Source organism: Sminthopsis crassicaudata, chromosome 2 (assembly GCF_048593235.1).
Source record: "Sminthopsis crassicaudata isolate SCR6 chromosome 2, ASM4859323v1, whole genome shotgun sequence".
Lineage (NCBI taxonomy): Eukaryota > Metazoa > Chordata > Mammalia > Dasyuromorphia > Dasyuridae > Sminthopsis > Sminthopsis crassicaudata.
Window position 1 is genome coordinate 342,542,129 of NC_133618.1, and position 24,485 is coordinate 342,566,613.

The 24,485-nt window shown below is 32.0% G+C and overlaps 1 protein-coding gene across 9 annotated transcripts in view; it reads left to right on the plus strand.

Moving 5' to 3' along the window:
* LOC141556459 (metastasis-associated protein MTA1) overlaps window positions 1-24,485 on the plus strand; it is a 610,678-nt gene that overhangs the window by 77,126 nt on the left and 509,067 nt on the right. For all 9 annotated transcript variants that reach the window (XM_074290610.1, XM_074290601.1, XM_074290609.1 and 6 more), the window contains 2 exons: window positions 393-480; window positions 15,667-15,756. In XM_074290610.1, the coding sequence (XP_074146711.1) occupies window positions 393-480; window positions 15,667-15,756 (178 nt within the window). The remainder of the gene's footprint in view (window positions 1-392; window positions 481-15,666; window positions 15,757-24,485) is intronic.

The window sequence follows — 24,485 nt, forward strand, 5'->3', positions numbered from 1 at the left end:
TTTTGTATGGGGTATAGTTCTCCCTCTTCCTTTCCCCCTTCTCCCCATCCTCCTCTCCTATTACCCCCCAATGGCATATGATGTTGCAGAGTTCAGTTTTCAAAGGGCACACATTAAATATTCAGTAAACAACTGATTACCTATTTCTGTATATAGCATAAGAAGTAATATGCTTAATAACTTTCTTATGGTAGTCATGGTGTAGAAGAGAGACAAAACTTAACATCCTGATGAAAATATTTATTGCGGCTTGGTAGTTTTCCTTTTGTGAGTCTTCATTTGTATTTTCTTCCACTCCCTTTCATTTGGTTTCTATATAAGCAAAGTTGCCTGATATATCCGGATATAGATCGTTAGTAAAGTAAATACCATTTATTTGTTTTTACTTTCAGGTTATGCAGCCTGACCTTAAAAAAGCTGGTCGTTTTTAAGGAATTGGAAAAGGAACTCATCTCTGTTGTAATTGCTGTCAAAATGCAGGTAATACTTGTTTTTAAAAAAGCTACTTGACTTACTCTAAGTGGATAAAAATTACTAAATTATAAAAATCTTAATAATTTCCCATTATCCATCAGATTTGCAAAATAATTTTCTTACAATAGTCTACTGTTGCATTAAGTGTTGCAAGTTTTATTATCTCTATTTCACAGGGATAGAAACCCGAAGCTAATCCATGGTTCCACAGATTTTAGGTATCAATGTTGAATAGTGGATCTGGGTTTTTAATCTTTTCAAGTTCTGTACTGTTCTCACAATAACTTTGTTGAAAAAAAATATTAGTACTATACTTTGTTATAGATAGACTACTTAATTTGTTATTCTGAAATGAAACATTATCCTACTTGTCATAGAACTTTTTAAACTTACAGTCTAGTATTATTTTCAGATGTCTTTCCACAAGTCATTTTGAAGGTCTATTATAGGATTCTTGAATGTAGGAAAATTTTACAGTGTAATAAAACTCAAATCAAGGTTAACATTTACCCATCCTCAAATAATCATGTCAGCAAGAGTGTATTTAATTATCTACTATGTGTCAGGTGCTGTGCTAAGTGCTGGGGATGTAAAAAAAAAAAAAAGGCAAACAGTTCATATTTTGAGGGAAATGATATTGCATTGGGGAAGACAGAATCCCAATGTCTTTGTGTAAACAAGGTTTATAGCATTAACTGTAAATATTCTCATAGGATAGGTACTAGCATTAAAGGGGAGTTAGGGAAAACTCATTGCAGAAGGTGAAATTACAGTTGATGCTTGAAGAAACCCTGGAAAACCCCTATATGGAGATAAGGAAGGGGGAATTCCACACTTGAGGGAAAGCCAGTGAAAATGCCTGGAGCCAGGAGGTGGAATGTCTCATCAAAAAAACAACAGAAAGACATATACCTTCTTTTTTATCTACAAAAACATATGTTTCCTCCAGTCTTGAAAACTCTTAATTGATTCTGCCATATTGGTAACAAATTTTCTATATTTCTCCTAGCTTTTTCAGCTTAATGTCTTTGAAAGAGTTGTCTATACTCCATGCCTCAAATTATTCTTTTTTTCTCAATAGTATTTTATTTTTCCAAATACATGTAAAGATAGTTTTCAACATTCATTTTTGTAAGCCTTTGTGTTCTACGCCTTTTTCTCTCCCTCCCTTGCCTTGCCCTCTCCTAGAAATTTGATATAGGTTAAATATGTACAATTCTTTTAAACAAACTTACATGTTTGTCATACAAATCAGACCCAAAGTGAAAAAAGCCATGAGAAAGAAAAAAATAAATTTAGGTAGAAATACTATGCTTTGATCCACATTCAGTCTTCATATTTCTCTCTTTGGATGTGGATGACATTTTCTATCCCAAGTCTATTGTAAATTGTCTTGCATTGCTAAAAAGAGCCAAGTTGCTCTTTATATAGTCTCCTTGTAACTGTCCCATATTCTCCTGGTTCTGCAGACTTTTCTCAGCATCTGTTCATGTAAATCTTTTCTAGGCTTCTGAAATCAGCCTGTTCATCATTTCTTGTAGAACAATAATATTCCATTACATTCATATACCATAACTTTTTCAAGCATTCCCCAACTCAGGCATCCACTCAATTTCCAGTTCCTTGCTATAACAAAAAGAGCTGCTATAAGCATTTTTGCTCATGTGGATCCTTTTCCCTTTTTTATGATCTCTTCCTCAAATTACTCTTTTTAAAAATCTCTGCACTCTTGCTTCTGAATTCATCATTCAGCTGAAAGTTTTTTTCCAAAGAGACTTCTTAATTGTTTTCTTTTAATATCCATCTTTCTTGGCCCCTTAGTTACTATTGATTGCTTTCTCCTACATACTGTCTCCTGGATTTTCATGACACTGCTTTCTATTAGTTCTCCTAACAATCTTAACTTTCCTCAATTTACTTTTCAGATTCTTCATCCTTTGTCAGATCCCCTAAATGTCTATGCTTTCTAAGTCTTCTTTCCTTCCTTCCTCCCTCTCCACTCCTTACCTCTTCCTTCCCTCACCCTTCTTTCCCTTCTTCCCTTTCTCCTTCTTGCCCTCTCTCCCTCCCGCCTTCCTTCTTTCCCCTTTTCCTTTTTTTTTTCCTTTACTTATTTCATCAGTTTTCATGCATTCAATTTCATATCTTTATAGATGATTCCCAGATCTATATATCTAGCCTTGACTTCTTTCCTGGACTCAAGTGTCACCTCACTAAATGCCTATTGGATTCAGACAGTGTCAGACAATGTCCTATAAACATTTTAAATTCAACATATCCAAAATAGAACACATTATCTTTGCTGATAGACTCTCTCCCTCCCAGGGGTAAACTTCTTTATTATTACCAAAGATTAGCACCTTCAGGCTAACAATCTTAGTCTTAATAATTTCTTCTTCACAACATTTTTTTTTTTTTTTTTTTTTGCTGAGGCAATTGGGGTTAAATGACTTGTCCAGGGACAAACAGCCAGGAAGTATTGTGTCTGAGACCAGATTTGAACTTCAAGGCTAGTGCTCTATCCACTGTGCCACCTAGCTGCCCCCTTTACAACATTCCTTGCATTCATTTTCTTCTCTCTATTCATACAGCTCCCACCTTAGCGCATACCCTCTTCACCTCATTCTTCGACCATGAAAATAGCCATTAAAATAATCTTCCTCTCCTAAATCTCTTGCATGCCAACTTCTCTTTTATTAAGCTGCCAAAATAATTTTCTGAAAGTGAAGGTTTGACCATAACGTCACCCTCCTTCCCCCACCACTACTAGCCTTCTCATCATTGAATATACTTCATTGAACCCCTATTACTACATATCAAATACATGCATCTATTTATTTATTTATCTCTTTCTTTCTTTCTTTTTCCCCTTTCTTTCTTTTCTTTCTTTCTTTTTCCCCTTTCTTTCTTTCTTTCTTTCTTTCTTTCTTTCTTTCTTTCTTTCTTTCTTTCTTTCTTTCTTTCTTTCTTTCTTTCTTTCTTTCTTTCTTTCTTTCTTTCTTTCTTTCTTTCTTTCTTTCTTTCTTTCTTTCTTTCTTTCTTTCTTTCTTTCTTTCTTTCTTTCTTCCTTTCTTTCTTTCTTTCTTTCATGATTCCTTGAAAACCAGGATATACCAATATGAATCAATAATCCTACAAGAAAACATGAAATATTAGAAGAAATGAAAAAATGTTTAAAATAAAAGCATATGTAAATTATACATAGGCATTCAGGTAGAAGCAATTGGTATCAGTGGACCAAAATCAGGATCTGGCAGCTTCACTACAAACCAGAATAGTTCTTAGAATAAAATATTCCAAGAGGCAAAAAATAAAACTTTATAACCAACAATAACTTACTGCAAAATTGAGGGTAGTCTGGTGGGATAAAAATGGTCTTTTAATTTTTTTTAAATTTTATAAAGTCCTATTTTATAGGACTGAATTCTGAATTACAGAAAAGAGAATACATATACATTATATATACACACAAAAGAGTTTGGTGCAGAAATATATTGAACTCAACTGGGGAAAAAAGGAGGGGGACATTAAAAGGGGGAAAATACTAGGGAAGAAATCACTGCAAATAAATAAAACTTCCCGATCTTGAAGGGCAGAAGTAGGAAGGTGGGGGAAGAATTAAACTACAAAGTGCTTTCTTAGATTGCTTCTTAAATTGTTGATGAACGGCTGAACAATGGTACATTAATGTAACAGAATAGTTTTACCTCATAAGAAATGATGAAAGAGATGATTTCAAGAATTTTAGGGAGCATAAACTGATGCAGAGTTGAGTTAACTGGAAGAAAAAAATTATACAGGGACAACAATGTTGTGAAGAAAAACAACAATGAATTGATTAGTACAAAGACCAGCATTGTCTTTTTACCTATGATGAAACATATTTCCCTCCTCTTTACAGAAGTAATTGACACAAGATATTGGGTGCATTTTTTGAACATGATACTTTGTAGATTTGTTTAAGGTGACTATGCTTGTCACATTTTTTTTTCTTCTTTGTCTTCATTCATTAATTAAGGGGGGGACAATAGTGATATTATTTTTGGCTTATTTTGATTCTTTACTATTTTTTATTTCATTAAATATTTATCAGTTGCATGTATATTTTTTAAAATAATAATTTAAAAAATTTTGAGCTTCAAATTCTCTCTCCCGCCTACTTGAGTCATATACATGTGAAGTATTACAAAACATTCCATATTAGCCATGTTGTAAAAAAAAAAAAGACATACACCTACAAAGACAGTTGAAAAAGTTTGCTTTAATTAGCATTCACTGTTCATCTCTGGAAGTGGGCAGCATTTTTCATTGTGGGTTTTTTGAAATTGTCTTGAACTGTGTAACTAAAATTATCCTTATAATATTGCCATGTACAATGTTCTGCTCACTTTACCTAGCATGAGTTCATATAAATCCTCCCAGGTTTTTCTGAAATTCTTGTGCTTATCATTTCTTATAGTACAACAGTACTTCTATCATAACAATATAACTCAGTTCTTCCTCAATTGATGTGTATCCCCTCAATTTCCAGTTATTTGCCACTACAAAAAGCTGCTATAAATATTTTTTCCTTTCATTTTTCTTTGATCTCATTGGGATATAGACCTAGTAGTGTGATGGATGAGTTATTTTGTTTTGTTTTGTTTTTTAAAGAGAGACATTGAATCATTTTAAAGAATGCATAGAAGAGAATTGAAAGAGGTTCAGGGGAAAGCATAAGCAAGTACAGGCAATTTTGAAAATAAGTTGTAGAATTTACTATTATTAAAAAGGTCAAATGGTAGGAAGAAGTTTCAGGTTCATAGAGAATCTTGTTTATGTTTTGCTGTATGTCTGAAAATGTTCTATGTGTATATAATTTCTAAATGTTAATAGCTATGCTGATTTTCAAAAGGGAAGAGAAAACACTACCAAACTTTTTAAATGTCAAATATGGTCCTGATAACCGAGACAGAGAAGATGAGACAATGAGAGTATTATATAAATATCACTGATAAATATTAATAACAAGATTATAAACAAAAATCTCCAATAAGATATATTCCCCCCAAATTCAATATGACTAGATTAGATTTATGTCAAAGATAATTCTATATTAAGAAGACAACCAGCATGATACTTTTGGCCAAAGATAACTGCCTTAAAAAAGGAGGGATACTTTCCAACTCCCATATACTTACTCTAGCAAAACTGTAAAGCTTATACCAGGACAAATAACTATTAAGAAATCCAATAAAAACTACAGAAAGTGATTTCTTTTATTCCCAAATAAACAATTTCATCCAGAAACTCAATGGAAATAAGAAAGGAGCCCATCAGCAAAGCCATTGTTAGTTTATTAGCACAAGTGCCATCTCCTTCAAGGGCCTTTTCCCCCAATTTAATCTTTTCCTCTGCTTTTAGACACACCCTCACAACTTTAGTTATGTTATGTTTCCCTCTGTTTAAGTTGAATATCTCTGTCCAAATTAATTGCATTTTGTCTCAGAAATGTATATGGCTCTTTTTGTGATCCTTTTATATACTAGAATGTGATTGATTTATAATATAACTGGGGTTCCAGGTCTGATCTCAGGATACAACCATTGCACAATTAACTGTCCTAATTTAATTGTTAATTATTAATACAGATATCTGTTATTAAGCTTTCACATCTTTTATACTTTCTTGAACAACTTATTGTTGCTACACTGTGTCCAGGTTTGTGCCAGCTCTCTTTTGCCAGTTTTTGTCTTTCTCACAAATGGTTTGATTCTTCCTGATCTTCCAACATCTTTTATCACATAATTGGATTGTCATGAGAAGTTACTTAACCAAGGTCTTTGGAAGACCAGAAGTCAAGGAAAAACTCTAAAGGACTATTTAGAATGTTATCTAGATGAGATGAAAAAGTAATGATCAGATATTTTAGATAACTGCTGTGAATTTTAGCAACTGTGTTGCTCAAATTAAACTTAAGAAAGGTTTTTTTCCTTCTGTCACAACACAACCTTAAGCAAATAATAATTATTATAATAGTTTACCTTTAACTATATATGCCATATATACATTACTTTCTTTATAGAACTCTATGGCATGGTTAGTACAAGTGTATATATATGTTCCTATTTTACATATTAGTAAACAAGTTCAAGGAGATAAGGGATTTGACTTGCAACGCATAGAGGTTTTCTTCTTTGGAGGAACCCTTCTCTGATAGACAGCTATACTAAACTATAACTATATAGTATATAACTATACTAGTGGGGGATGTCAACTTCCCCCTTTAAGAAGTAGATAAATCTAACCACAAAATAAATAAGAATAAGGAGGTAAATAAAATTTTAGAAAAATTAGATATGATAGATATCTGGAAAGTGTTGAATGGATATAGGAAGGAATTTACCTTTTTTCTCAATGGTACATGGTACCTACTCAAAAAATGACCACTTTAAATCATAAAAATTTCACAATTAAAAATACAGAAAACGAAAATTATTAAATTTACCTTTTTTGGATCATGATGCAATCATGATATAATAAATATAATATAATAAAAGATTGTGGAAAGATAGAACTAAACAATCTAATCCTGAAGAATGAATGGCTCAAACAAGTCATTTATACAATCAGTAATCTCACTAAAGAGGATAAAAATAATGCAGCAACATACTAAAACTTATGGGATATAGCCAAATCAGTTCTTAGAAGAATTTTATATTTCTAAATGCTTTCATGAATAAAATAAAGAGATCAGTAAATTAGGCATGCAACTAAAAATGCTAGAAAAAGAACAAGTGAAAAATCCCCAATTAAATACCACATTAGAAATTTTGAAAATCAAAAGATTAATAGAATTGAAAGTAAGAAAAGTATTGAATTAATAAATAAAACTAAGAGCTGACTTTGTGTAAAAATCAATAAAATGGATAAACTTTTGGTTAAACTGATTTAAAAAAAAAAAAAAAGAGCCAGTATCAAAACTGAAAAAGGTGAATTCAACATCAATCAAGAGGAAATGAAAACAATAATTAGGAACTATTCTGCCCAACTATATGCCAATTAATCTGACAATCTAAGTGAAATGGATGAATATTTACAAAAAAAATATAAATTGCCCAGATTAACAGAAGAGGAAATACACTACTTAAATTAACCCTATTTTAGAAAAGAAATTGAACAAGCCATCAACGAGCTATGTAAGAAAAAAATCTCTAAGGCCAGTATTTACAAATTAATACTACTAAACATTTAAGGAACAATAAAAGCCAATACTTTTTAAAGTATTTGGAAAAATAGGTGAAGGAGTCTTACCACATCCCTATTATAAGATAAATATACTACTTAAGCCAGAAAGAGCTAAAACAGAGAAAAGGAATTATAGACCAGTTTCCCTAATGAATATTAATGTTAAATAAAATATGAGCAAAGAGATTATAGCAATTTTTACCCAAGTGGGATTTATATCAGGAATGTAGGGCAGATTTAATATTAGGAAAACTGTTAGCATAATGGACCATATTAATAGCAAAACTAAAAGAAAGCATATGATTGATTCAATAAATGCAGTTTTTGGCAAAATACAGTACTGATTCCTTTTAAAACACTAGAGAGCATAGGAGTAAATGAAATTTTCCTTAAAATTCTAAGCAATATCTAAAACCATCAGCAAGCATTATACATAATGGGATGTTATAAGGCTTCCCAGCAGAATCAGGAGAAACAAGAGTGCCTGTTATCACTACCATTATTCAATATAATGCTTGATATGTTCGCTTTAACAATGAGAAAGAAAAAAATTAATTAAAAGAATTAGAATAAACAGCGAGGAAAAAAGTCTCTGCAGATGATATTATGGTTCACTTAGAGTATTAGCAAAATTACAGAATAAACCCATATAAATCATTGATATTTTTATATGTATATTTATTTATAGATGTAGATATAGATAAATAAATAGATATGTGCTATTAGCAAAGCCCAGATAGAGAAATTGCATTTACTATGGACAAGAGGCAGAGCCAAGATTGCAGAGTAAAGACAGGGATTCCCTAGAACTCTCATCCAAACCCCTTCTAATACTTATAAATAATAATTCTAAACAAATTTTAGCATTTCAGAACTCACAATAAGAGGAAGTGAATTTAAAAAAAAAAGATAATTTTAAAATTATTGGTTTACCTGAAAGCCATGATCAAAAAAATAGCTTGAGATCTTTCAAGAAATCATCCAAGGAAGACTGTCCTGGTATTCTAGAATAAGAGGGTAAAATAAAAATTGAAAGACTCCAGCAATCATCTCTTGAAAGAGAGAGATCCCAAGGTTAAAAGTACCAGGAATATCCAAATTCTGGAGCTTACAAGCATCCAGAAAGAAACAAATCAAGTATGGTGGCGACATAGTCAGGACAACACAAAATTTAGCAGCTTCTACATTAAAGTTTTGGAGAGCTTGGAGAAGAAATATTCCAGAGAGCAAAGGAGCTAGGATTACAATCAAGATTCACCTTCAGCTACCCAGCAAAAGTGGGTATAATCCTTCAAGGGAAAAAGCGAATATTCAGTGAAATAGATGCATTCATCTATTCACGTGTTTCATGATGAAAAGAACAGAGCTAAATAGAAAATTTATGTTTTAATTGTAGAAGAAGCATGAAGGGTTAATCAGGAAAGGGAAATCATAAGGGACTTAATAAAGTTAATCTATTAATATTCCTACTGGGGAGGATGATACTTCTAACTTATTAGAGCTTTCTCATTATTAGGACAGGAGTTTGTATAGACAGAGGGCATAGTTATTATTTTTTTATTTTTTTTTATTTATAAAATTTTTGACAGTATATATGCATGAGTAATTTTTTTATAACATTATCCCTTATATTCATTTTTCCAAATTATCCCCTCCCTCCCTCTACTCCCTCCCCTAGATGACAGGCAATCCCATACATTTTACATGTGTTACAATATAACCTAGATACAATATATGTGTGTAAATCCCATTTTCTTTTTGCACATTAAGTATTATATTCCGAAGGTGTAAGTAACCTGGGTAGATAGACAGTAGTGCTAACAATTTACATTCACTTCCCAGTGTTCCTTCTCTGGGTGTAGTTGTTTCTGTCCATCATTGATCAACTGGTAGTGAGATGAATCTTCTTTATGTTGAAGATATCCACTTCCATCAGAATACATCTTCATACAACATTGAAGTGTACAGTGATCTTCTGGTTCTATTCATTTCACTCAGCATCAGTTGATGTAAGTCTCTCCAAGCCTCTCTGTATTCCTCCTGCTGGTCATTTCTTACAGAGCAATAATATTCCATAACCTTCATATACCATAATTTACCCAACCATTCTCCAATTGATGGACATCCATTCATCTTCCAGTTTCTAGCCACTACAAAAAGAGCTGCCACAAACATTTTGGCACATACAGGTCCCTTTCTCTGTTTTAGTATTTCTTTGGGATATAAGCCCAGTAGTAGTGCTGCTGGATCAAAGGGTATGCACAGTTTGATAACTTTTTGGGCATAGTTCCAAATTGCTCTCCAGAATGGTTGGATTCTTTCACAACTCCACCAACAATGTATCAGTGTCCCAGTTTTCCCACATCCCCTTCAACATTCATTATTATTTGTTCCTGTCATCTTAGCCAATCTGACAGGTGTGTAGTGGTATCTCAGAGTTGTCTTAATTTGCATCTCTCTGATCAGTAGTGATTTGGAATACTCTTTCATATAAGTAGATATAATTTCAATTTCATCATCTGAGAATTGTCTGTTCATATCCTTTGACCATTTATCAATTGGAGAATGGTTTGATTTCTTATAAATTAGGGTCAGTTCTCTATATATTTTGGAAATGAGACCTTTATCAGAACCTTTAACTGTAAAAATACTTCCCTTCTACTCTTGTTTGCATTAGTATTGTTTGTACAGAAACTTTTTAGTTTGATGTAATCAAAATCTTCTATTTTGTGATCAGTAATGATCTCTAGTTCTCCTCTGGTCATAAATTCCTTCCTCCTCCACAGGTCTGAGAGGTAGACTATTCTCTGTTCCTCTAATCTATTTATGATCTCATTCTTTATGCCTAAATCATGGACCCATTTTGATCTTATCTTGGTATATGGTGTTACTCTGCCATACTAATTTCCAGTTTTCCCAACAGTTTTTTCCAAATAATGAATTTGTATCCCTAATGTTGATATCTTTGGGTTTGTCAAAGACTAGATTGCTATAGTTGTACCCTTTTTTGTCCTTTGTACCTAATCTGTTCCACTGATCGACTGGTCTATTTCTTAGCCAATACCAAATGGTTTTGGTGACTGCTGCTATATAATATAGCTTTAGATCAGGTACACCTAGACCACCTTCATCTGACTTTTTTTTCATTAGTTCCCTTGCAATTCTCGACCTTTTATTCTTCCATATGAATTTTGTTGTTATTTTTTCTAGGTCATTAAAATAGTTCCTTGGGAGTCTACTTGATATAGCACTAAATAAAGAGATTAGTTTGGGGAGTATTGTCATCTTTATTATATTCGCTTGGCCTATCCAAGAGCACTGAATGTCTTTCCAATTATTTAAATCTGACTTTATTTTTGTGGCAAGTGTTTCTTAATTTTGCTCATATAATTCCTGACTTTTCTTTGGTAGATGGATTCCCAAATACTTTATACTCTCAACATTTGTTTGGAATGGAATTTCTCTTTGTATCTCTTGCTGTTGCATTTTGCTGGTGATATATGAAAATGCTGAGGATTTATGTGGATTTATTTTGTATCCTGTAACTTAGCTAAAATTCTGAATTATTTCTAATAGCTTTTTAGCAGAGTCTTTGGGGTTCTCTAAGTATACCATCATGTCATCTGCAAAGAGTGATAGTTTGATTTCCTCATTTCCTACTCTAATTCCTTGAATCTCTTTCTCGGCTCTTATTGCCAAGGCTAGCGTTTCTAGTACTATATTGAATAGTAATGGTGATAGTGGGCAACCTTGTTTCACTCCTGATCTTACTGGGAAAGGTTGCAGTTTATCTCTATTGCATATTATGCTTACTGACGGTCATAAATATAGGGCATAGTTATTATTGAATATGAAGGGTTAATTTCTTTAAAAAAATAAAATAAAGGATGAGAGAGGAATGTCTTGAGAAAAAGGAAGGGAAGGTGGGGTGGCATAAATTATTTACATAAAAGGCAAGAAAAGATTTTTACAATGAAGGGAAAGAGGGGAGTAACTGAATTTTACTCTCAATAGAATTGGTTCAAAGAAGAAATAACACGTACTCAATTGAGTATAGAAATTTATCTTACCCTGTAGGAAATTAGGAGAGAAAGGGGATACTAGAAATGCAACGAGTGCTAGAAAGGAGGGCATATTGTTAAGAAGAGGTAGCTAGAAGTAAAATACCTTTGGAAAGGAACAAAGTAAAAGAAGAAGGGGGAAAGAATTGAAAAGAGGGGGAGGAGTAAAGTTAGAAATAGTAATTATGAAAAGAATTTTGAACTATTTCTCTGAGAAGACCTTATTTCTCAAGCATATAGGAAACAAAGTCAAATTTATAACAAATAAAAACCATTCCCCAAATGTTAAATGACCAAAAGATATAAACAGTTTTCAGATGAAGTAATCAAGCTATTTATAGTAATGTGAAAAAAATACTTTAACTCACTATCGATTGGAGAAATGAAAATTAAAACAATTTTGAATTATTACCTAATACCTATTAGATTGACTAGTATACCAGAAAAGGAAAATGACAAATGTTAAAGGGAACATGGGGAAAATGAGACATTAATGTGTTGTTGGTATAATTGTGAACTGATTCAATGATTCTATAGAGCAATTTGGAACTGTGCCCAAAGAACTTTAAATAAAATTATGCATACCTTTTGATCTAACAACAGCAGTAGTAGGCATGTATCCAAAGAGAGCTTTAAAAAAAAAAAAAAAAAAAAAAAAAAAAAAAAGGAAAAGGACATAGATATACAAAAAATTATGGCAAATTTTCTTCTTGCCTCAGGGCAAAGAATTGGTAATTGAGGGATTGCCTGAACAAATTGTGGTATGTGATGTGGTATGTGATTATGATTGAATATTATTGTATTATTGTACAGGATGCTCTCAGAAAAACCTGGGAAGAAAAACCTGAGCTCATGCAAAGTGAAATGTGCTCTATACAAAGTATAAATAATATAATAAGATGATCAGCTGTGAATCACGTAACTATTCTCATCAATGCAATGATTTAAGACAATTCTAAATTACTTATGATGAGAAATGCTATCCATGCTCAGAGAAAAAATTGATTGTGTCTGAAGACAGATTAAAACATACTTTTTTAAAAAGTTTTTTTTCTTGAAGTTTTTTTGTTTGTTTTCTTTCATAGTATGATTTTTATGGAAATGTTTTGCATAACTTCACATGTGCCTTCCTAGTGGCTACAATGGAGGAAAGGAAAGAATCTGGAACTCAAATTATTAAAAATAAATGTAAATTTTTTTTACCTGTAACTGGGGAAAAATAAAATGTTAAATAATAAGATATTTTTAAATAACTATAGAAAATATAAAATATTTGGTAGTCTACCTGTCAAGACAAACAAAGACCTATATAAAAACACAATTAGAAAACATTTTTACTTTTTAATTCTTACTTTTATAAAGTCAGATTTAAATAATTAAAAAATATTAATTGTTCATAAGTAAGGCAAACTTAATATAATAAAAATGTCAACTCTAAGTTAATTTACTTATTCAGTTCTGTATCAATTAAAACTATCAAAATATTATTTTAGAGTTAGAAAAAATAAAAACAAACAAAAAATGACAAAAAGAATCAAACTTCATCTAAGGGCAAAGGATCAAGAATATCAAATGAAGTAATAACCCAAAAATGCTAAGGACGATCTAAAAGTATATTATAAAGTGACAATCATATCAAAGTCAATTGGTACTGGCTAAGAAATAGAGTAGTAAATCAGTGGAATGGGTTAGGTACATAAGACACAGCAATCAGAGACTATAGTAATCTAGTGTCTGATAAACTCAGACTCCAGCTTTATGATGGGAACTTACTATTTTACAAAAACAAAACTGCTGGAAAATAGTTAAATTATTATTTTTTAAAAATAAAATTGGCTTTTGTGTTTGATGTTTTTTTTAGGTCCTCTCTAGACTGAAATCCATGGATCTATGGTTTTGATGATTATTTTTTAAAATTTTTTTTAGAATCCACCAATTCTTTGCTTTATATAATATATCTTTTTAAGTTTCAAATCATTTCTTATTATCACTTCACTGATCATAATTTTTATTATATTCTGATTAGTAATTTTGGTTAATAATTGATACATTCAATATATCTACTTTTCCTGTATTTGTGAGGTTTGTATACTCTACTGTGGAGTCAATTAAAGTTTTATGTATTACTAAGAAATATATAACTTTCAGTCCTATTCAAAAATCACCTTTATATTTAATTTCCTTCATATTTAATTCCTTTAAAATTCTATTCAGGTCTTTTATTTCTTTCTCATTTAACTTTGTTAGAATTGTTAAATCAAGGAGCAGCTAGTGAATAGACCATTGGCCCTGGAGTCAGAAGATTTTGAATTCTCATCTGGTCACTCACTAGCTGTGTCACCCTGGCAAGTCATTTAACCCCAATTGCTTTGTCAAAACAAGCAAACAACCACCACCACCACTACCACCAATAGAACTGTTAGATTTAAAAAAAAAAGAAAAAAAAAAGAATTATTAAACACATTAAGGTCTCCTACAATTAGAAATAGAAAAACTATTTCTCCATGTAATGGTTTATTAAGGTTTTCCTTGGATGCATATTCAGAGTGTATAATATAGATCCTGCTTGGGAGAAGGGGATATAAGGGATGAAAGAGAGGAAAAAAGAATAAAGTAAAAAGCATACAACAAAAAATAAAGGAATAACATATAAGGAAGCCAAGAAAAGATGAACAGTCATGAATTTCTTCTATTATTATATATGCTTTTTTTAAATGGAAATTTATTATTGCATATTTTGAATGCCTGATGTTCTGCTGGGCACATGACAATTTTTGTTTTGTTTTGTTTTGTTTTTTATTTTCTGTATTTTTCTATTTGCTTTTTTTTTCTTAATTTGCATTTAGTTTTAAATATTTTTTTTTTTACAAATCATTATTGATTAGAAAATGCTAATTGAAACAACTCAGAGGTACCACGCCACACCTGTCAGACTGGCTAATATAGAAGAGGAAAATGATAAATGTTGGAGAGGATGTGGGAAAATTGAAACCTCAGTTCATTGTTGAAGCTGACTTATCCTTTCTGGAGAGAAATTTGGAATTATGTCTAAAAGGCTATGAAACTGCAAAGCCTTTGGTCCAGCAATGTCACTACTAGGTCTGTATCCCAAAGAGATCATAAAAAATAGAAAAGGACTCATATGTACAAAAAATGTTTATAGCAGAATGGTGTCAAAGAATTAGAAATTGAAGGAATGTCCGTCATTTGGAGAATTGCTGAACAAATTATGATATATGAATGTAATAAAATACTGTTGTTTTATAAGAAATGATGAGCTGATAGATTTCAGAAAAATCCAAAAAGATTTATGTAAACTTTTGCTCAGTGAAATGAGTAGAACTAGGACAATGTTGTATATTATAACAGCAATATTGTTCAATGATCATCTTTGGTAGATTTAACTTTTCTCAATAATAAATGATCTCAGACAATTTCAGAAGATTCATGTTGGAAAATGTTATTCATATTCAGAGAAAGAACTGTGGAATTAGAATGCAGATCAAAGCATATTATTTTCTCCTTTTTTTACCCCCATGTGGTGTTTTTTCTCTTTTGTTCTGATTCTGATTCACAGCATGAATAATGTGGAAATATGTTTAATATGATTGTATATGTATAACCTAAATCAGATTGCTTGCTGTTTTGGGGAAGGAGCAGGAAATGGAAGGAGGGAGAAAGAAAATTTGGAACTCAAAATCTTATAAAAGTGAATGTTGACAATTATCTTTACATGTATTTGGGGGGGGGGGGGAAGAATATTATTAAATGAAAAATAAGAATTTAAATTTACCTGTAACTAATTTTTCTACATATAACTTTTCATCATTTGATTTATGTTATCTAAATCAGGAGGCTTCTCCTCTTTATATCTGGTGAGAGGTTTTCTTGCTTTTTATTACAGGGCTCAAAACGAATATTGAGGTCTCACGAAATTGTGCTGCCTCCCAGTGGACAAGTAGAAACTGATCTTGCACTAACATTTTCATTACAGGTAGGTAATAAAATTATTTCAGAGGTAAATGTGCAGTGATTAAATTTTTGTATTTGATTTCAGTTTCAGGAAGTTTTTCTCAGCCTTAAAATTGTCTATTATTGTAGGAGTTTTGTGGGTTGTTGTTATGTTTTTTTTTTTTTTTTCCCCACTGTTTTTAACCTCTATGGATTAGAGAATTTCTTTCTACTTGGCAGAGTTAATAGGGTTTTTTTTTTTGTTTGTTTGTTTTTTTACTAACAATATAAGGAAAAAGAATAAGGAAATGAAGGAGAAAAATACACAAGTTTTTCATGCTAAATTCTTTTGTAAAGTCAGTAAACAAGTAAAACACTAGTTTAGATCATTATATGTATTTTTTGGTATATTTAAATTTGTATATATCTATTTTCCTATTTAGATAAACTTTACATGTGGTATTTCTAGCTAAGATGCTAATGTGGAGGAGTCTACCAAGAGAAATCAAGTGTTTATTGAGTGAAAACTAGATGTTGGGCACTAGAGATACAAAGAAAGTAAAAAACAGTTTATTTTCTTAAAGTGCAATCTATTGGAAAAATAATATATAAATAAACAATTATATATAAAAAAGAGATATATGAAGGACACTTTGAAATTAATCTTGGCAGAAAGCATTAACACAAAGGGAATTGGGAAAAACATCTTGCAGAATTTGGAATTTTAATTGAGGTTGAAAAAAGTCAGGAGGCAGAGGTGAAAAGAGATTTTAAACATGGGACAGCTGGTGGAAATGACCAGAGTTGAGAGAAAGCAGGAATCATGAAATATGATATTATAAATATTATAAATAATATAAAATATTTAGAACTCCAAAGGACTTATGTAAGATCAATGATAATCTTATGGGCCTGGGAGAAGGGAAATGTACCTTTAATATAACAATTTCAAGTGTTCCTGATGAAAAGACCAGAACTAAGTAGAATCATTAAAACAGAAACAAAAAAGACAGTTGAATAAATTCTGGCAAACAAAATTTGCCAGAAAAGCAAACATATTTGAATATTTATTATAATAAAGCCTTTTTTAATTTCAGTAGAGGGAAAAGAGATTTCTCTTGATAGTTCCACTATTTTCAGTGGCCAGAGAAAGAATTAAGAAAGATAAACACAGGACCTCGGCACGTTTTTGTCCTGTTTTGTTTGTTTTTAAAATGGAGAGAGAAAGGAATGCATTAGGGAAGAATTAGGAAGTTTCTGTTTCTCATAATTTTACTGTGCAGAAATTCTGAAGAATGTGTAAACTTAGAGGAAATGGGGAATGATGATCATCCCACTGAACCTGACTTATTTGAAGAAAAGTAAGTTGAACATATATGTGTAAAATGCACAATGTGTTTGGTATAAAAATATATTAAACTATATGGGGAAATATGTTGGGACAAAAATGAACATAAGGGATTTTAAGAAGGAGAATAGAGTCAAGGAGAAAATATTAGTCTTAAAGAAAACAACTTTCACAGAGTGAAACAAGACTAAACAAGAGAAAGAAGGTTTGGGCTAAGTGAAGAGAACTAGAGCAAAGAAATGGGAATATTGGTGTTAATCACATTACTTCTCTTTTGTCACCTTCCTTTTCTTTTTAAAGGGGGAAATACAGAAAGGAAAAATCAAAAATGAAATACACAACCTAATAGTTCTATACATGTAAATAGGATAAACTTGTCCATAAAACTCAGGAGAGTAACATACTGGATTAAAAATCAGAGTTCAGCAGTGTGCTATCTACAAATAAATGTACTCTTCCTCTCCCCTCCCCCCCCAGTCAATTGGGGTTAGGTGACTTGCCCAGGGTCACACAGCTAGGAAGTATTAAGTGTCTGAGACTAGATTTGAACTCGGGTCCTCCTGACTTCAGAGCCAAATAAACATACTCAAAACATAAAGATTGGCATGGCTAAAATAGGCCAGAGCAAAATTTAGCATATTTTGAATGAATTAATTTAAAAAAATAAGGTGGTAACCATGATCTCTAAAACAAGGCAATACTAATAAGAAACATAATTAAGATACCATCAATAATGAGATATCAATAATCAATATTATACACTCTGAATAAGCATCCAACAATTAGAAGGAAAACCTTAATTGCATTACATAGAGAAATAGTTTTTCTATTTCTAATAGTAGAAGACCTTAATGTGTCCCTTTCAGATATAGACAATTTTTTTTTAAATTTAACAATTGTAGTTGTTATCTTTGGTTGTTGGTTTTTTTTGTTTTTTGGCAAGGCAATTGGGGTTAAGTGACTTGCTCACGGTCACACAGCTAGTGAGTGTTAAGTGTCTGAGAGGATTTGAACTGAAGTCCTCTTGACTTCAGGGCCAGTGCTCTCTTCATTTGTGCCATCTAGTTCGCTCCTTGATTTAACAATTCTAGGAAGAAGTTAAATGAGAAAGAAATAAAAGACCTGAATAGAATTTTAAAAGAATTAAATATGAAGGTATCTGTTAATTTCTGAGTAGGGAATTGAAAGATATATAGTTGTACATAGCATTTTTATAAAAAGTTGACCCCATTCTAGAGCATACAAACCCCATAGGAAAGCAGATTATTATGACTATATCAATCATCAACCAGTATGTAACAAAAATTATGATTAGTAAAGGAAATATGAAGAAATGATTTGAAATTTAAAATGAAAGATACATTTTGTAAACAAAAAATTGGTGGATTCTAAAAATAAAAATAAAAATCATAGGTCCATGGCTTTCAGTCTGGAGAGCATCTGAAAAACCATCAAATAGAAGCCCCAATTTTATTTAAAAAAAAAAAAAAGAAAAAAAAAAAAAAAGAAACCAAGATGTAGAAAGGTGAAGTAACTTCCAAGATCATAGAAGTATTAAATGTCACATATATCAGATATGAACCCAGTTCCAGTGATTACAATCACTAATTTTTTATATTGCACTTGCATAGTAGATATCTTAGTGAAATGACAATTATAGTAAGCTTGGGAATTGTGGTCAAAAAAAAATTCTAAGAGACAATTGGTATCTCTTAACATTTTTACCAACTACACAGAAAAATAATGGAATTATTTGCTAGTAGAACTAGCAAAACTACAAAAACAACAAATAAATCCTAACTCAATTAACAAATTGTGAAATATCAAAGGAGATGATGAAAAATCCCACCTAATTAGTAGTATAATTTAGAACTGTTTCTGAAAATAATAACAAAATAAACACCATTAACTATAGAGAAATAAAGCAAATTGGCACAACAAAAATTCAGAAAAATAAATTCACAATAAATGAAGAAGAAATAAAGTAAATTGTTATAAACTACTTGTCCCATTTGTATGACAATGCTGATTGATTAAATATAATGTGAATATTTATAAAAATATAAAGTACTCTGATTAACAGTGTAAGAAATAGATATTTTAAGAACTTGATATAATTTAAAGAATTTGGAAAAACTATCAAGGAGGAAAAAATCTAGGAACAAATAAAATTGTGAATAAAATTTATCACATATTCAAAGAAAAATTATTTTCATCATTACATAAATTATTTGTAAAAATAGGAAATGAAAGTATTCCTACCAACTTCCCCATGAGATAGATAAATAGGATTCTGCTTCTGAAACCAAAGAAAGAAGTAGAAAAATAAAACTATTGATCAATATCTCTAATGAAAATCAATTTAAAATGCTGAATAAATTTCAGCAGAATGCGGCAGGATTATATCTAAAAGACTGTACTGTGTCCAGAATGGATTTATTCCAGGAATATAAGGTTGATTTAACATTAGGAAACCTAAAAACATTTATAGATAATTTTAATAAGAAAAATAAATAAGTTCTACATGACTGTATACAAAAACTTAGATAAAATATAACAGGCTTTTACGTTTAAAAAAAATTCTTTTGATAGACTGTGTTTAAAGGTAAGAACTATCATTAATTGCACTGGAAATATACTAGAAGTTTTTCTGGTAAGATTAATTTGAAAACAAACATACCTATTTTTGCCATAGATATTTGATATACTTCTAAAAATATTAGCTTAAGGCTTGAAGAAAAAATTAAGGGCATAAGTATAGGTACAGAAGAATCAAAATTAATACTTTTTTTTTTCCCAGACCATATGATGTTTCACTTAGAGAAACCTGAATTGTCAATTAATGACCAATTTGAAGCAATTAAAAAATTCATTGAAATACCAATATATAAAAAAATTAATAGAAATTACTAGTGTTTCTGCATATTAACAATAAAATTTCACAGAAAGATTTTTGGGGGAAATCCATTCTTTATAACTACAGGTTGCCAGCTGCCAAAACATACACAAACCATTACAAAATTTTCTTTTTATAGAAGTAAAAGAAGATGTAAATAATTGGAGAGTATTGAGTATTTATAGTTGTTGTCAACATTTTTTAAAAAAGCATTTTCAAAATAAACTTGCAGATTCTTTGCCATGCAAAGTAGAACTACTATTTTAAAAAAAGCATTAGAATATTAACCTAGAGGAATTAAAAAAAAAACCAGGGGAAATTATTTCAAAAATAGGGAGAAAGAGAGCTTAGAAGTACTAAATCAAAAAATATAAAAATATTAACTACTAGTTTAAAAAATAAAAAAATTTGATCAGTATAATAGATTAGGTACACCAGACTCCAAACACAATTAAATATGGTAATATGTTTGATATAGCCAAAAACCAGCTACTGGGGTAAGAACTTGATAGTTGACAAACATGCTGGAAAAACTGGGAAACAGTCTGATGTTTGCTACAATAAGCTCCAAATGGATTCATAATTTAAACCCTTCCTATATGACCATTAAATTAGAAAGGAAGGGAATTCACTCTGAATAGGGGAGGAGTTTTTTATGTTGCCATGATATGAATTCATGTCATGATGAAGTGATTGAAAGAGATGAAATGAACAATTTTGAATAATTAAAATACATAATCACACTAACATTGATAATATAACTGTATTAAATGATTTAATAAAATCACTGCAGTTAGAGAAACAGTTGAAAGGGAAAAAAACTTGATATGCAACTTCCCTTTTAAAGGTCTAATGTCCAAGATTTTTAATGAAATGCTGATAGAAATCTATAAGAATAAAAGTTATTCTCTTGTAGATAAATATTCAAAAGGATATGAAATAGCTTTCTCAAAACAGCTATGGCAAGGCATCAACTACTATGAAAAAACTCCACCCAGTCATTAATAAAAAGAAAAACACATTAGAATAACTATGTGGTTTAGAAGAGACTGTTAGAGGACACTAGTGAAATTGTTGAGGAGCTATAAATTTATGCCATCATTAAGGGATTGTGATTTCATGAGTATAAAGAACTTAGGCGAAGAAACTCCCTTCTACCAATGAAAATCAAGAGCTAGAGCCAGTGTATGTCAGATCTGGGATATGAATTTAGTTTTTATAACTCTACTGCTGTTTCTTATTGTGAAAAACAATTTTCACATATACTCAGTTACTAAGCTTTATAACCATTTGAGGCTGTTATATACCACTACTATAAACATATTCCAAAGATATCAAAATTATGATGTTCTTTTTATCAAAAAGTACTTTTATTTACAAGAAAAGGTCATAGGGGTTTTTTTTGAAATGCTTTGTGAAGAGGAAATTTTTATAGACAGAGAGGAGGAGAACCCAGAAAAGAATTGAGAGGAATCAAAGAGGAATCAGAGAGGAATTGAGGAAATAAAGGATGCTTAATGACCACAGAGAAAGTTGATAAAAAGTTTCCTAATAAGGGGGGAAGAACAAGCTGACTTGAGTTCCCATCCTTCCTCACTGTTTGAATTTCTAGGGCACATTTTGGGGCTGGGACCAAGGAGGAAGATCATTGTTCTGTAATAGTATCAAGCTGACATGAGACATAGAGTTGTGCTATTGCACATGAAAGCTATTGCAAATGAAAATCCCTTGTTGCTTCATTCATAATAGAGGAAGTCCAGAGTACATGATGGTAGTAATTTGACCTGGGAGAGTTAGGAGGAAACAAAAGAAACAAACCAATTAAATAAAGGAGGAGGGAAGCATAGTTCAGCAAAAGGGACAAAATATACAAGGGGACATTAATAGGGACATTAGCCATTATTAACCAAGGAGTGAAGGAAAATGAACTGTAGTTATTATGTAATTGTTTGGCATTAATCTCACTGAACTGAATAATGCTAGAGTTGTTGATATAAAAACAACACTCCTCTCCAAGGAATGCATAGGTACCCAGGTACCACCAGAGCCCATCAGTTTTTTAAAGTAAGAATGGCCAAGAATTGCTATTGCTGACCCAAAGCTCAAATGTTACTAGTAAGGTAATTGTTGATTTCAGCCAGATTTTTGGAAAGATTATTATAAATCTTCTGGGATTTGGGAAATCCTATAATTTCAGTACCTGCACACCCCCACCCCCAACTGTCCTATAAAAGCAAAGCGTTAGTGCTGGAACTCTGAAGATAGTATTTCCCCAATCCTGATAAGAAAGAAGAATTGAAATCATAGACTTCTGAGTAAAGCTGGAAACTCCAGGGCTTAACCAACAGGAGGAGAGATTAAAATATTTAATAACAATCTTGCAATGGAGGTAGGGGTGTGGAGTTAAAAACCCAGGGAGGGGAATTGTGCATATGTATAGCATAATATAAAAAAACAAGCAAGAAAATAAGCACAATATGGTAAGAACTCAGAATCTTGTTTCCTAAGGCAGGATTCAGGTGATAGATGTCTTTTTTTAATAGCAGTCTCAAGTCTTCAACTAGTTCACAGAACTAGGTGTTGCTATTCATGTCCTGCATTAGCTCTTCCTTCTGAGAAATTTTCTCTGCATTGGGAGTAAGAACAGCCATCAGATGTAACACCAACTAGGCAAGCCCTTAAATTTCAGAGCAGTAAGAATGGTCAAAATAATCCTTCAAGAACCCTCCCTTTGGAGCCTAGGGTGTCAGTGACAGGGCACTCCCAAGATCTGAGGTATATATCTTAACCTTTGGATTCACAGTTTTGGGAGTTAGAAGGGGTTAGTGCATAATATCCAGGCTCAGCAGGTGAGTATTAGCCTACTCTCTACCTGCCCTAGACATTACATTACATGAGTAATGGAGTAATTGGTGCCACTCAGAGTTCACTATTATGTCTAAGGTAAGAAATGGCCTACCACATAGCATTTCAAAAGGGCTTAGTTGCAAGGCTGTTCTAGGAACAATACAGATTCTGAGCAGGGCAACAGAAAGAAGTGTAATCTAAATTAGCTTAAACAGTGGACAATTTAGTAAGTGTTCATTTAAGGGTCTTTTTAAACCTTGCTTGAGGATTGAAGATATGATACAAAATGAATATTGTAAGTGATAGAAAGGGCATAGACACTACTTGTGTTATTTGAAAGTTGAAGGCTGGCCCATTGTCACTCTACAAAGGCCTTGTAACCCAAAATGAGGAATAATTTCATTAAGAAGTACCCAAGCGACTTTGCCTGCCTTTTTTGAACTACAGGGAAAAGCCTCAATCCAATTGGTCAAGGTATCTATTAGGAATAGGAGATATCAAAAACATCTGCATGGGGACATATGTGTGAAACCTAGCTGCCAGTCCTCCCCAGGATGTCTTTCTTTTCCCCTCTATTCACTCCTCCGCCCCTGCCCTCGATGTTTACAAGCTCTAAGAGAGGGGAAAGATGGGCTACTCCCTCAGGGTTGGTTTATGCATAGAGCATGTCCTGCAAATCTGGGAAATGGTTCCTGAGGGGTCTGGAAGAGGGATTTTAAAAGTGTAGCACGGGGGTTTTCCTTGAAAACTACACAAAACCTAGACTGAATAGAGTCTGGAATGACAGAGGCTACAAAGAGATAAAATTATATTCCAGCTCAAGATAGATTGGAAGGACTTCAAGAAACATCAGTCTCACTGGGTGAAAGAGCTGCTCACTCCAGCTCAGACAGTGTCTGGAAAAGCCAGTGGGAGGATCTAAGTCCCAGCAAATTAGTAACCGAAACCCTTGTTCCAGGCTCAGTAATGGGACAGCCTCCCATTTCAACATAGAATGCAAATTGCCAGCTGAGCAAGAAACAAAAAAGAATCTTGGTACTTGGTGACAGGAAAAACCAAAACATTTACTCAGAAGAGGATAAGATGCCTAAGTATGAAACTTCAAAATGGGATTTAATTAGTTTCAAACCCAAAGAGCCTTCATGGACAAGCTCATAAAGGATTTTAAAAGTCAGATAAGGGGGGGGAGGGGAATGGGAAAAGAAATGAGAAGTATGCAAGAGAGAGTCAATAACTTGGAAAAGAAAGGACAAAAATTGACTGAAGAAAACATTTTCTTAAAAACACAATTGGCCAAGTGCAACAATAACAAAAAATTCACTGAAGAAAACAATACCTTGAAAAGTAGACTTAGGTTTCCATAGAAAAACTAACTGAAGAAAATCATACATTGAAAATAAAACTAGGCAAATGGAAGCTAAGTGATTCTATGAGACATCTAGGTTCAGCCAAACTAAAAAGAATGATAAAATGGAAGAAAATGTAAATACTTAATTAGAAAAACAATTGACCTAGAAAATAGATCCAGGGGAGAGATTTTTTTACATTATTGGAGTACCTGAAGCCAATGGCCAAAAAACAAGAGAGAGAAGGAGAGGGGGAGGAGGGAGACAGCTCACAAGCATGCAAGAATATCACCCGGACATTGAAAGATTCCTTTGATCACCTCCAGAAAAATCTC